The sequence below is a fragment of the Corvus hawaiiensis genome, chromosome 8 (genome assembly GCF_020740725.1).
Source record: "Corvus hawaiiensis isolate bCorHaw1 chromosome 8, bCorHaw1.pri.cur, whole genome shotgun sequence".
Classification (NCBI taxonomy): domain Eukaryota; kingdom Metazoa; phylum Chordata; class Aves; order Passeriformes; family Corvidae; genus Corvus; species Corvus hawaiiensis.
Genome location: NC_063220.1, coordinates 28,556,356 through 28,571,892, shown reverse-complemented (window position 1 = coordinate 28,571,892; position 15,537 = coordinate 28,556,356). Strand labels below are relative to the sequence as shown.

Here is a 15,537-nt window from a genome sequence, read left to right as displayed (position 1 = left end):
AATGGGAAAACCTGCACCACATTTTGAATTTAGCACACAATACTCTTATTCCCATGCACAAACCCCCTACTTGTTTGTGAAAGTACTTACAAAACTTAGGCAAGGAAATGGAGTCAAATAACCTATGTGTGGTCTTCAAACATACAGTTATTTAGTGTTACTTGTTTGCAACTGCTCCCTGTAACCAGCTACCCTTAGCAGGGGCAAATGGAGACTCATACAGCTGAAGAACATCCTAACTTTACCCTACTAACAACCTTTGAAAAAGGAAATTTCAAATTTAAAGAAGAAAACACTTGCAGTGCAGTCAAGTATACATCGAAGACAGATAAAACACCAGGAATCCTTTTCTGGGGATATGAGATGAAGGATGATGCTTGCAAGTTCCATTTTATTAAGCATTCCACAACTGCCAAGGCTTTCCAATAAAAGCATGTTACGCACCGTGATGTTTTCAAGATCAAGATGTTTGTTGTGAACAGTTTCACATAGTCTCCGAATTTTTTCCTTAATTTTATTCATGTCTTTTTCATTCAGCAGCTTGGCAGAGGAAGCATCTTGTTCCAATTCCAGAAGCCGTATCATCAGATCTAGACTAGCTCTGTCTAAATCCATGTTCAAGCGATCTCTACTCAGGATGTACATTAGAGCTGCTGTACAAAGGGACAAATTCTTGGGTTGGGAGAGAAAGAAAAAAAACAGCTTTTATTAATCATTTTAGGCAGACCTTTTACCATTTTTAATAAACAAGCTAAAGACTTAAAAAAGAAAATGCCTGACAGGTCCCAGTCTTAGCGCTTGCATGAGCACTCACTACTGAATGGAGATTCCTTCTAGCAAGTTACTAATGTGTTCTAACAAATAAAACTGAGACATAAAGCACTCAATGTATTTACAAAGCCCTAGTAGAAAAGCAGGGATTTCTGCTTTTTAGGGACTCAGTGCTGCAGACAGAGTAAGAAACAGTAACTCCAGTAACACAGTATTGCAGAAGAGACAGATGGCAGGGGAACAAAATGAAAAAGCCCAGGGCACACACCAAGGTAGGTGAACATTCTGGTTCGAGGGGATGAACTGGTGATGGCACCAGAAAATCCAGAGATGATGGGGACAATGTCTGCAGGGGGGGAGTGCCTGGGGACATAAATTCGGATTCTGGCAAACAGGTCTGTCAGGTAATAGTTTATCCAAACTTTTCCAGAATAAACACATTTTATTTCCAGGGGAATTCTGCTTTTTGGAAGTTGCCAGAGTATACAGCAGCTTCCCCCTGTGCCTCATCCCCATCAGTCCTTAACACATGAATGTTATTAACCTGACCATCCATATCTTACACAGAACTGGTGTAGAGGGACACCTGACTGGCTAAGGGACACTTAATTCTTCTTGAAGAAGGAATTAAATTCTACCTTCATAAGGATCCAGAAAAGCCAAGGTAGAAGTTGACTGTCAGGAAGGGACAGACAACAGTGAAGCAAAGCTACTCATTCCTGGTTTCTAAGTACAGCCCTTGCACTGAGCACAGAGCTCCAAGTTACAGGAAAGAGGAGAAATGTTCACTGGGAACAGAGGTGTGCTGGGCACAAAACTGTCAGAAACCTCTGGCAATAACTGGAGGAGTTGGGAGCTGGGGGTGTGGGGGGTGGAGTGTGTCCCACTAAGTTTAACCCTCAAGAGTCAATATGCTGCATGCATCCATCACAATTGTTTCTGTGTAAGGTAAATTAAACATGGAAACAAACTAATTCTGGAATATAAATGTTGTACAGCTCAACAGGAAAGAGCAGAATTCTGTGTCATAGCAGATTAACATCTTGTTTAGAGTTCAGCCAACCACCAAAGCAATCATTATCTGCTCTGTTTATTTTAGAAGTAGGTAATAATCATACCTGGTCATACTAAGCAGTATCAGCGTTTCCAAAACAGGATTAGGCAGCTGACAAGTCTATCAAAAGCTATGTCAAAACTCCTTCCTGTCTGAGTCAAGGAAATCCTCAGGTGAATAAAGACTTTAATGTGACCAACTACCATGTATATGAACTACCAAAGGAAGGAAGCAAGAGTTTCCAAATCTACATCTTTCATGAATACATGACAACAGAGTTGTCAAAAAAACCCACAACAAACTCTTAGCTATAAACATTGCTACCCCAGCATTTTATCACTACTCCAGCCTTGCCAGAGGTAAGGGAGAAAGAATCTATGAGACCTGTCTGCACAGGGTATACACTGGTCACGCTGAATTTTCATTAACTTTCTCCAATAAGCCTTGTAATTTTATCATTTTAATTACAGGAATTGTTTACCCTTCATTTACTTGCAGCTGGCTTAAACTATACATGTCAGGTTCCCTGAAGAATTGGGTTCTTCCAGAATGGGAGTGATTAAAACAGGACACAGAGTACACACATTCCAGAGAAACCAAAGGTTAGCTAATCATTGTTCAGCCAATGTGGGACTTCAACATCTATGACGAACTGATTTTTAACAATCAGCATTATCTAGGTGAGTTTCCGGGCTTCAAAATAAATGCTCAAGGCCCCAAAGGGGTTTCTATCAACAAGAAAGTAGGCAGCAGTTAACAGAGGTAAAGTGCTGAATTTATAATCTGGGCTGCCATTATTCAGGCATTTCAAAAGCCAGAGACTGTTCTTAGATCATTACTCAGAAATGCTTTACAGATACTCCAAAGTCTGGTAAGGGCAATCACACTCATTCTGTAAACCTCTGTACCAAGCCCTTGCCTGTTCCAGATTCCCTTCTTTTCAACCCAACCAGCTCTCCACTATGAAGGAAGTAATGGCTCTTTTTCCCTCTGCATCAGCTCTGCCAACACTTCCCTTCAGACCTGCCACGCAGCTTTCAAGACACTTAAACGCGATCAGAAGGGACCAAGACACGATGCAGGGGGTTTCAGGCTGCAGGAAGACTGCTGGAAAAGCAAGAAGGATGGACCAGCTCTGTGTAACAAGAGCCAGGCTCCTGCCACAGCACGTACAAAGGAGGGATTCAGGCCAATAAGCCTCCAAATGCTGATGTGCAACAGGAAAATACTGATGATATAAAAGTAAGGACCTCAAATGTGAATGGTGCTCACAGCATGGAACAAACATGCTTTAGCTTCATACCAGTGATACAGGTTTTCTAAGACTGGTTTCTCCTATTCCCTATAGGCCTCATCTGGTTTCATCTTGAATAAAACAATTCTGCCTTTTGCACAGATCTTCCCTAAGTGTTTAATTAACCACACTGCGTGAAAGCTGTCTCATGCCCTATCGTACACACAATTCTGAGCTCAGAATGAGGGGAAAAATTGTTGGTACAACTCATTTTTCATCAGTATCCTAAGAGAACAGAAAAACCAACCAAAGAAGCAAATCAATCCTTCCAAATGCCACCCTTACAAAACACAGTAGAGGAGTGGTCTTTTTGGGTGAGCTTCCCCCATCCCATTCTATTCCTCAAGATATATAAAACACATTCTGCTTCCAAACAAATGTAGAGAAGAGAAAAAAATAAAATAAATAGAATTTGCTCTAGACACAAATTTCATGGCATATCTAACTATGGATTTGCGCTCCATACTGCTACAGAATTCAGGAAAACATCCTAGTTTGAACATACACTCCAGAAATGGCAGACCATTTACACCCACTCTCATCCTTGTCTTCTCTTGCTTGTTCTATTAATACTCCAGCTTGTGGGAACAGATGGTTATTTTCTAGGGTTCAGCACTACATATAATGCACTTTTATCTTTTTTAAAGTTATTCACACACTGAAGACATTACAAAACCACATTTCTGTGCTTAATTGCTGACAGCTATAATAGAAATATAGTTTTTTACTTTAAAAATTAATAATACTTCAAAATCTTTACAGAGCACCACCAAAGAGACAAAGTCAATTAAAAACTTACGCTTAAACACAAGTCTACAAGAAAAATTTGGTGGAACAAGTAATTTTCATGTGGTTATTTTTGGGCATAGCTCAGTAAGATAGCTGGTTATTTTGTTTTCCCTGCTGGTTAAAGAAATGCCAACTGCCAGTATTGCAACTTCTACTTTATACTCCTTATGCATATGTTAAGAGTCCCCTACACACACAGTCTATTCCATTGCAGCAGAACAATGAATGCAGTATAAGCTCGTATTTGTTTCCATTAACAATGTCATTGTGGCAGTTTTCCCATCTTCAAAATACTTGAAGAAAATATTAACCAAATAATTGTGAATTTTTAGCTCTGTCCTTATTTATCTTACGGGGATTTGAGCCACGCATGCAAAGTTGAGTGTGATTTATTATTCTTGAGTTCCTTTGAAACGAGATTTAGTGGAGAAACTTCTACTCACTTGGAAAAAAATTAAAATTTCAGTGAAATAATTAGTGAATGAAAGGGTAGTACAGAAAGGCAGCACGCTTATCCAGAGATGATTGTGTTGAAGCACATACTGTCAGTAGTTAGGGCATATCCATTAGCATTCATCAAGACTAGTCTGATCACTAATTTCACAGTACTGTAAAACCTGTACCAAGAATGTACTGTAACTATATTCAAACATTAACTACCAATTTTTTTTCTTTGACAAAAGGGAGCATTTCATCAAATATACTGAAAATAGTGAACATAATCAATGCTTTTTGTTACTGCAGACTAATAATAGCATGCAATTTCCTTTTGAACTGTATGTGCTAGTTCTTTTGAAAATGAAGGAATAATGGTAACTGTTAAAACACAGCCAAAAATACACCCAGCAAGCTTGTACATTTTCCAAGGAACTGTAGCTGTCCTGTGCCAATCTCCTGCAACTCAGTGGTGGCAACTGTCCTAAATAGAGTGACTGTACTTCATTTATATCTACTGCACTATTTTGACAGCTCACAAAATAATGAACTCCTTGAACTTGGTGTCTATGTTTTACCGTTAGCCATTGCTAATTTTTGAGGGAGATGGAAAATAACCTATTATTCTAAATCAGTTACTTCCAACTACAGCTTTTTTCCCCCCCACCTACAGTAAGATGTCAAATACCACCTCTGAAATGTCTATTTCTGTGGGTGCAAAGCTGCATTCTGCATTGTATGTCATTCTTCTAGAGCTATTCTAGAAAATTATAAACCTAACTGATATACATATCTACTACCTATTCAAAGTAAAATCTCATCTTTTCAGCTTTTGTAAAAATATCTCAAGGAATACCCCACAGAGGTAACATCAATAAGAAGGAAAATAAAACTGCTTCAGTTTAACTCCCAGGTCATGTTACCATAAATAGCTGAAATTTACCTTTCCTAGAATCCAACAGCACATTATATATGCTCGAAGCATTCTAAACCTGCAATTACAGCAGTGCTCAAGGACACAGGCACCGGACATGAAAAAATCCCTACAAGAGCTACAGAAGAGGTGGTAATTCTCATACGAGCAAGTCTGGAGACGAGCACTTAGAGCCACCTCTCAATATAAGGAAGAAGGATTCCTTTCAAACATATTTGAAAGAATTTAAAATACAATAGAATTCTTAAAAAAGCTTAAAAGAATACATTAAAAAAGAAATCCAAAGCACAGTCCATTTTTACAAAATCCCTAATTTTTTAAAAAATAATTTCCAAACCCAGAAGCACATAAACAGTGGAATAAGGAATTTTTAAGTTGAACACAGGTGCTCTAATTTTTCATGCCACTAATGAATGCTTTCTAAAATGGAGCCACTGATCCCAGAGGCACCATTATATACACTATACTCTATATATATATATACACACACACACACACACACACACACACACACACCAGTGCACACTATACTGGATGCCTGATCTTGAACAAAATCCCCACCCAGCAGACAGGTATCACCAAACTTCAATGAAAGCCACAACTCCACAACATATCCATACCTGATGGTGCTGGGAATCATCCAGTGTTTTGAAAACCATGGCTACCATCCCGTGCGCTCTCAGATGCATTCGGAAGCTGGGCATGGCGCACTTGGTCGCCAAGCTGATTACACTGCAGAAAATTAACTCTCTGTTAGAACAACTGAAATGACCACATGTAACAAGAACAGCAGAGACACAAGTCTTCAACACATGACTGACCACATGCCTCAGACCCTGGCAAACTGTTGGAATGTTTCTTTTAAAATTTGTGTAAGGCAGGTTTGCAGCTGGCGAACAGTGACTGGTGAGCAGTGTTTTATTCAAGTTGCTTACCAGCACCAAACTATGTCTGCTTTATTTTAAGCTTGGCTAAAACCAGGATTTTAAAGGGCTGCCTGAATTTGCTTCTTTAAAAAAAAAAAAAAAAAAAAAAAAGCTGAAAATTTCCAATAGTTATATTGAAAGGAAAGTGCCATGGATGAAGCATAAAGCTCTGATTTAGAGACATGGGAGAGCTCATTATGGACCAAGGCATTATCAGAAATTGTAAATGTGAGCTTCCATTGCTATCTAATGGTTATCTAATTAACTGACTAGTCACACTTATGCGTAACATTACTTATACAGAAAATTTTTCTTTTATATTTACTGCTGCATTTATGATCAATGAAAACCCAATAGATTTCAGAAAAAATCTGATAAATTTATCAGTCTAATGAGTGACTAGCATAAGAGTTTATTTTAAAAACGGCAGCCTTCCCCATGCTTTCTCTGTAAGCTGTCTGCCATTTCTAGCACAGTGCAACATAACAACTGGTAAAAATGTATTGCTTTTAAATGTGCACTAATGTGGGAGGGATTCTGCAATCAAGTCTTCCACGATTACTGAGGAATCTGCCTGTAAGAGATTCACCCAGTGAGGCGTTTAAAAGAACAAGTGGTCTTTCTGTCTCCAGTCACAACAGCTCCAGCTAGAGCTTACCTATCTGTTTGAGTCTTTTACGTCTACTCCTATCCTTAGACATTGATTTCCTTTGGAAAAACACTTTTCTTTTAATTTGTTAACTGAAAGAGAAGATTTTTGTTGTGTTTATACAAGTTACATTCCATTATATAAATTTGGAAAGAATTAGTTTAAAATCTTAGTAAGTTTGCCACATGGGCAAATAAGGAACACTTGCATGAAAAAATACTCCTGAACTGTCATCATAGGAGTAATTCATTCTTATCATAGTGTATATACAAACTGGACTATAGAGTTCTTGTATTTAAACTCCAGCAACAATATTCATTGCTAGTTTTGGAGGAACAAATACATTTTAAAGTAGCTATCTTAGAGGCATAGAAAGCTTTTTCTCAGCCAGTCAAATCACAAATAAAGCACTGCCATCACCTCTCTCCAAGGATTCAAGTTTTTCCTTCTCTACTACTTTATTTTACTGAACAGAGAGGAAAATTTAGGTATATGAAAAGTATTATTGCATGGTTATTATATTTAATATTATTATAAATACTTTCATGTACAGGCAACTCACACCAGTATCAAGTCACAAACTTTTTCAAAGCAAGGCTAACATTTTTGCTGCTTACTTCACAATAATGTGTAACTTGAATATTAAGACTGCAGTGAGTAATCCAAGACAAGTTAAAGAAGCTTCCAATTAATATTTAGGTCTCAGTCCTTCTAGTGGGTGCCAGTTATGTTATTTCTCAACAGAAGATGAAGAACAGGCAGTTGGAGTTAAACACTATCTCACTGTTACTTTAGTTCTAGACTTTGATCAAACTCTGCAGTCTTAGGGATTTTATTTTAGAATTGAATTTGCATTAAAAACAGAACAGATACCACACATAAGATGCACTACACAAAGAGAAGTTATCAGAAGGTACTTTTTTAATTTACAGCAAGGATAACAAGTGTGTTCTTATTGCAGTAGGATGTCTCTTATTGCATAGTTTTCTATTTCATCTTCATAGCCATACTGCTTTTGATTATTCACAAGATACAATCTTTATTATTATTTTCAAATTTTATTCTTCATGGCAGAAGTGCCAGGTAAATGTCAATGACATTTTAAAGCACGGTCACTTCTCTGATGCGTATTTAATTCAATATCTCTTTTAAATATAGGTACAGTGTTTTATATTAAAATATCTTACCTAAGGCAACGTGTGTTTAGGGGCTGATTGCTCTTCAATCCACTTAACAAGTACTCAATATCATCTGTGAACTCTTGATTTTCACCAAATTCCACTACATCATTGAAGTGCTTTACATGCTGAACAACAGTGTATAACTGGAAAAGACAAATATTTTGACCTAAGTAAGTCACTCTTGGGATTGATTATAATCGTAACAAGTACAGTTTAAAAATGTTTTCAGTTTTAAGTGCAAGGAAACATTAAGATGTTAATAAAGGCCATTCAACTATTTAGATAAAAGTATTATTTTTAATAGGAAAGCCAAATTTCATTTTGACACTGTTCCTTCAGTAGTTAGGATTACTAGTAATTCTTTATCTTAAAAATTTGTTAAGAATACTTACTTCTTTGTCTTCTTTCCTACATTTCAATGCAGTTACTATCTCTTGATAGGGCTGAGTAGGTATTGTCACAGTTTTTATCACTTTGGGAGGTGGTGCAGGAGCCTTAAAAACTCCATCATCTTTATGAATTGCCTCCTTTGAAGATAGCCTTACCTATTAATAAGAAAGTGCTAAAATGGGCAGATGTTTTGAGCATGAAAACATACACTAAATACATCAGGAAACAGTACAGGTGTGCAGTTGTCAACCTCACATTTTGGGACTGTTTAGTCCTTTCCTTGCACTACCAAGATGTACCTAAGCTGTGTGACAGTGTGCTCAATACAAAAAAACCCCATCTCTAAGTATCAGGAAAGCTCCAGCAGAATTCTGAAACTAAAACCAGCAGAAGACTAAAATGTCCTTTATATTGGTTCCTTAAGCTTTAGGGTAAGTAAACCAAACAAATTCAGTGTTTATAGGCAGTTATTTGTTGCTCTTTGAAGTCTCCTACCCCTCTGCACTGGAGCTTCCAGGAATGACCAAGCTGGTTGCTCCATGGAGCCCTCAAGAAGTACCTGGGTCTGGATCCGAGCACAGCCCTGAGCCATCCCTGCCTCAGCCCAGCTTGGCCTGCAGGACTCTGTGCCAGCTGTTCTGGCCCTGCCTGCCAGGGACACTGCACTCCTGTCCAACCCCTCCAGCCTCACACTCCAAACTCTACCTGGCCTGAAGGCAAGAGACTACCAATATACGTTTTGTAGCAGCACAACAAATGCCACACAGAGCAGGCCTCAAACAGGTAGAGCACACTCTCAGTATTCTCTTATCCCCATTTGTGCTGTTAAGTATTTGAGGAACATCATACCATAGCACAGAATACAGCAAAACCTGTTCTACAGGGAGTAGAGAGCTTGATGTTAGGTCTAGAATAACTACTGACAGGTTTCCAGACAACTCAGGCAAGCATTACAGGTTTCTCCTCAGCCTACTTTGCTGTACTAGTTTGAGGCTACTAAAAGCTAAAGTGCAGCTTATCTTTAGATTACTTCTTTGGCACTAAATCTGACATGAAGACAAACTACAGCAAACAAGGCACATAGACAAAGACCTCCAAATGCCAAATTCTAAATGTACAAGTGCCAATGCCAGTGGGCATTTACTCACCCTGAATCTCTTAATAACATCGTGTACTTAGCTTCCTTACACAGAAAAATGAGAGTCTTTTAAAAGTGTGACTGAAAAAATAGAATTAATATGCAGGCATAGAAGATGCATGAGCTGTTACTGCTGGGGATAGCTGGAGAGAAAGCCCTCTTCTGCACTGTACATTGATAGTTAAAATTAAAATTAAAGCCAAAAGAAGCTGCTATATTACTGAAGTATTCTTTACATTCTGCCTCTAGCACTGTGTGGCATTTCGGTATTCACTCACTTAAGCACCAGTGGCAAAATGGTAATTAACCACCCTGAAAAACCAGTTTAAAACACATACTGGAGGACTGATCTTATCAGTCTGTGAACACAGGAGAGCCACTGAAGGATCTCATCCAAGTCTTGGTTAATGGCTGCCCCTTCAAACCAAACTCCAAGGGAGCTTTGGAGAGGCCTCAAGAGAGTACTTGGCATAAGCAGTTTGCATGCTGTGAGTTCCTCACCATAACCTGAGACAGATTTCTCCCAACCTTCAGGTGACACATTTCTACAGAAATTAAAGAGGCAGGATTATATGTGCAGGAACTACCAGTGAACACTTGGATCAAGGCTCATTTACCTTGTAACTTTTAAGTCTCACACACATGTAAATCATGGTTAAAAACTGCATCTGAAGTAACTTCAGATGTACATCACAACATGAGCAGCAGATACAAATTCCCCTCAGTGGTTTGTTCAGCCAAACCTCTACCACATTGCTGAATTAATATTCTGATGGTTCCAGACACAAAGTGGAAGTATGACAGAAGACAAAAGTGACTGTCTGAATGAATGATCCAGACATTTCCCTAGCTTGAAAAAGCCATATTCAAAGTCTGTCTGACAAGACTCACACAAAATCTGCCCTTACGTCAGCTGAGTACTTCACAAAAATCAGTATCAATAGATTCAGTAAGCAAGAAAAACTTCAGTTCAGAGGTACATAATTTAAACTGAGAAAGGGGTTAAGGAAAAACACAGGGCTGAAATTTCTGCTCTCTCCTCAAACTCTAGTGGAAATGGTTATTTTAAAATCAGTTATCTGCATTTTCCAGGCAGTGCAGTTAACATCCAAAGAAGGCTGTTCAGACTACTGTGAGGAGGCAATCAAAAACAACCACAAATCAAAGAGGAAGAAGTACCAGAACACCACAAGGAGAGGTAGAATTAAAAAAAACCAACCAACCAACAACCACCAAAAAAAAGAAATAAACAAAAAATAAACAACCACAAACTGGTGACAACAACAAAGCTGAAGAGTTATCACTGCAAAACTATCTACTTTCTGATTTTCTGTTCTCAGGCAAATACTATCAGCAAGGCACCAAACGAGATTACATTTATTGACAATGTACAATGCTCTCTTAGCATAATCAGTAACAACTTCTACAAACAGCCAAGGACTGTGGATTCTCAGAGTCTCAAGATTTAGAAAACAATTACCTTGAGTCTCAAAACAACCACTGACTTTTGAACAAACTTCAAGAACTGTTTTCAGCCCTGATCTACTTTTTGTAGACATGCTTATATCCAGTATGTTGGCATTAACATTTCTGACTGTACACAGAAAATGGTTTCTTTCATAGTATCTAAAGACTCAAGTCAGCAATCACCATTACTCCATTAGAAAGGAAAAAGAAATGAAATAGCTCTTTTCAACTTTTTCCTTTTTCATTAGCAATTTGCCAACCTCTGTGGTCATTAGTAAGTTAATCCTGGGACTTCTCTCAGAAAACGAAATGGAGTCCATTGTTAGAAAGCTTAACTTCAGCAGATTAGGGAACATAACTTGAAGTATCTTTTTGTAACTCTATATTGAAGTGATATGAAAGATCCTATTCTATAGTATTTCCACTGACAATTTCTTTTCTATCAAATTCCAGTGGCTCACATCACAAAGTGGACTTCATTCTGAATTACTGTGACATTACCAGATAGCAAGAACTTGGTTAAAAAAAAAAAAAAAAATCTGTAAGTCTTGAAAGGAGATTTAGTAAACTTGAAAAAAAACAACAGTCTACTTACTGGGACACTGGGAGTTTTCAAAGCTGGTGGTGCTGGCAGAGCCTCTGATTCTGGCTGGTTCCAGTGTCTAGCATTATATACTGCTTTTGTGGGAGACTAGAAGATAAAAATAAAAATTATTTCTTAAGTCAATTACCAGTAGTCACTATACACTTCAAAAATTACTATAGTGATGCTGTAGCCAAACAAGGAAAATAAGCCTCATTTTCCCTGCTGTATTCCCAGCAACACAGGTTCTCAATATCACATGTATCAGAAAAATCAGACTTCAAAGCATCTGATGGTTTTAAAGACATACAGACCCACTCAAATGGCAAAAGACACGATATGTATGTATTTAAAGAATTTTTGAGTTGTTCCATCTCTTAAATTTATTCAAAGGCAAAAGGTCTGCAACCTTCCTATACACAAAAACTGACAGCTCTGAGGGAAAAAACATGTTAGCAAACACCATGTCAGTAGAAATATGACTGGTTTAGAATCAAAATGCAGAACTGATATAGACTTTGATGCTAGGAAGAATACAAACACTCAAACGAAATGCCTTAATCCATATTAATAAATTAAGAGGACTTTTTTTCCTCTTGCTCAAAAATGTGTCAAGGCAAATCAAAATGCATCAAAATTTACTGTCCTTGAATTTTTGGAAAACATAATGTACTCCTCAGAGGAAGCAAAGACAGAATTCTATTTCTAGCATTTGAGTTTACCAATCTACTTGCATAATATTATTCTAGACTAAAAGAGCATTACAATTTTCACTATTTCCCACCACACCACGTATCAAGTGAACTCTGTAAGTACCTGCTTCCTCACGGCACTTACATAGCATTTTAATTGTGAAAAAATAATTTCAAATAAACATTTTCTGTCAAAATACAACACATCAATTATTTAACCCAAATACAAGCTCAAGTACAGCCCACACAGGGGCTACATGTGGCAAGCCTTAGTACCAGCTGGGACTGAGCACCACTCCATGAAGTGCAGCAAGGTTCTGGCATGTCAAAAGCTAGAAAGCCAATTCTGTAAGTCATTCTGTAAGTATTATTGCAGAGTAAAACTCTACTGTGTTGCATCTTTCCATTCTTCACAACAGAAAGCCCTACCGAACAAAATTTCAAGGAATATTAGCAGAATGAAAGCCTCAGCTATGAGTTTTCAGAGCCCAAAAGCACTAAACCATTCCAGTCTCCACACAAGAGAAAAGCCTCTTTCCCTCCTAAAGCGTGCTTTGATGTGGTCATGAGAAACTTGGATTGTTAAATTATGTTCCTAAAGCAGTGCTCATATACCATTCATTAACATGTATAAAGTAATTATTATCTTAAGTTCCATCAGTTTTTGCAAGGAAGCTCTTTTAGACATTATCTGTTCAGCTCAAAACGTTAAACTGAGAAACCAGTTTCATGTTCAGGATACTACAGTTACAAGAGGACATCTGGGCCCACAAATAGGAAGAAAGTGTCATATGGATCCCCATTTGAAAAAGGTTAAAAAATGGTTCAGATGTTAACTCTTTTCTCCTATACCTTTCAGAGCAGCAAATATTTACCTGGAATCTGACTCAGGGTCTGCAATAAACAAAGGAAGGACAATTTACAAAGAAAGATGATTGTTTTTTGTTGTTTTTTTTAAACCAAGAAAGATACAAGTTTCACAGATATCTGCAATGGAAAAGAACCACAGAGTGTTTTTGTTTCTTGAATTGCTCCACACTTCATCTCAGTGCGTATTTAAGATTGGGAAGAGAGGGTATAAGTTTCTGAGTGCCCTATCCTGGTATATGCGATAAGTCAAGGAAGTAATACACTCTGTCAAGTAACCTGCACAGCACAGGGTATCCCAGAATCACAGACCAGTTTGGGTTGAAAGCCTCTGCCTGTGCCCCACCTTGTGTTCCTTTTCCTTCAGGCCATGTGCTCCATGAGCAGCCAAACACAGTCCCTGGCAGGCACAGCAGGAGCAGAGTCTCGCTGGGTTTGAGCTTGTCTTGGAGAAGCAGCAGCTGGACCAGGCCCTTGCTGCCCACACCACACAAGTGCCTGCAGTCTCCTTGGCTCTTCCCAGCACCTCTGCTGCTCGCACATGGCAAGGAGGCCCAGCCCACAGGAAGCACATTCAGTGCTCCGGAGGGGGTTTCACCCAAGTACACAAACAGCTGTGTCAGTGCTACCAAAGGGCCACACAGCATTCGTGTGTTTCCCTCAGCAGAGAGCAACAGCTGATGCGTAGGAAAGAGTTCAACAGGGCAAACAGATAAAAGCAAATTCCTTCTAAATACCCAGGGCTCACAGGCTTCCAAAGATGGCATGCTTTTTATTTAACAGTCAAAAATGGGCTTTTCTTCCCCAATTTCCCTTAATCCCTTACTAAATCAAAAGCTAGGGCATCCTGAAGTGTTTTGTGACATGGCACTTCACAACTTAAGCATTATGAGTGCAATAGAGAAAAAAGGCTACTTTTTACATAAGGAAACAAGTAATGCCACCAATAAATGCCTGTTCTGAGAAACAAGGACATCTGCATTTAACAGCTCTCTTGTACAGAGCCTGAAGTGTAGCTGGAAATAGTAATACTTAAAACCTCAAATACCTATGGAAGGTTAGTTTTAGCCACAATTCCTTGTAGTATCTTCCACTTCTAGATCAGAAAAGATCTAAGCACGTGATTTGGCCCGTCATTCCACACCTTCCCAGTAGCATTTCCTTAGACACCTTACCATTTGCCATCCAGTCAGTCTCCCACTGCCTGTACACAGCTGATCCACCAAAACACCTACAAAATTCCAATACCACTTCCCGAAGAAATACGTTCTAATCAGTTCTAACACATTATGCAGAGACTTTGGGGCCTCTCTCACAATTCATATGGACTTTGACACAGCAAATACATCCCTCCTTTCCAACCACTTCTTAAAGCAACCCTCCCATTTTCCCTTGCAACACAGAATTAGGATGAATTTCCAGAACAAGTGCAAAGAAATTGCGCCAATACTGATCAACCAGCAAGCACTGTGTGGACTTGCTTTGGATTACTGTGTGACAGAACTGAAGCCAGGAAAAGTACCAAAGATCAAATGAATGCTGGTGAAGAAAGACTTTTCAGAAGGGCTCGATCACAAAAGAGAAGAGGTTGGTTTGTTTGGTTTTGGGGTGGGTTTTTTTACGGCAACTCAATTGCTTGTTGTAACAATCTTTCTGGAACAAGCAACACTGATATTTAAGCAACAGTAATTTATGAAACCTTCTCTTAAAGACAAGAAAATCTTGCAATTATTCAAATAATGCAGACTTTTCTTTAATAATTCCTTCTCTCAAGATTAACTTAGAAGAGATGCAAGTGGAAGCACATTGCTCCTTTGAATTGTGTTCTTAAGGCAAAGAGGTTCTGCAATATTAATAAGCTGTAAGAGGTTCTGCTGAATAGCAGAGGAGTTTCCTTTTTTTGTACATCTAGAACTGACACCTGCTTACACAGAGATACATGTCTGAAAGACTGCAAATATTCCAGGGAGGATATAAGGCATACGGTACTGTGGGATTCTGCATGTGGTTCTGGGGGGATGAGTGGAGATACAAAACCAGAACTAATGCCAGGGATTTTACAAAATGCACAGAGCTGTCACTTTTATAATATCATCTCCAAATGGCATCAACTATGGGTCATGCTTAACCTCCCATCCCTGAAAACATCAAAGCTGAAATTTTCTAGAGCTGGCACTCTGCACATACTGATGCAGCACTGCCTGCCATTCATAGATGTAAGAATAGCAGAAAATAAGAGCCAGGGACATGAGTCACACAGAAAATACCAGCAAAATGAGAAAGAGCATCTATCTGCAGGCAAGAATGCTTTCCAAGGTAGAAGACAATGGCAAAAGAAAACCCAAGAACATTTTTAACAGATATCCT

The 15,537-nt window shown here is 38.5% G+C and overlaps 1 protein-coding gene across 6 annotated transcripts in view; it reads right to left on the bottom strand.

Annotated features, from left to right (window-relative positions):
• WAPL (WAPL cohesin release factor) overlaps window positions 1-15,537 on the bottom strand; it is a 139,018-nt gene that overhangs the window by 15,456 nt on the left and 108,025 nt on the right. For 5 of the 6 annotated variants that reach the window (XM_048311930.1, XM_048311932.1, XM_048311929.1 and 2 more), the window contains 5 exons: window positions 11,624-11,719; window positions 8,426-8,578; window positions 8,040-8,176; window positions 5,898-6,009; window positions 445-672 (listed from right to left, as the gene is read on the bottom strand). In XM_048311930.1, the coding sequence (XP_048167887.1) occupies window positions 445-672; window positions 5,898-6,009; window positions 8,040-8,176; window positions 8,426-8,578; window positions 11,624-11,719 (726 nt within the window). The remainder of the gene's footprint in view (window positions 1-444; window positions 673-5,897; window positions 6,010-8,039; window positions 8,177-8,425; window positions 8,579-11,623; window positions 11,720-15,537) is intronic. The other variant, XM_048311934.1, reaches the window with a different exon arrangement.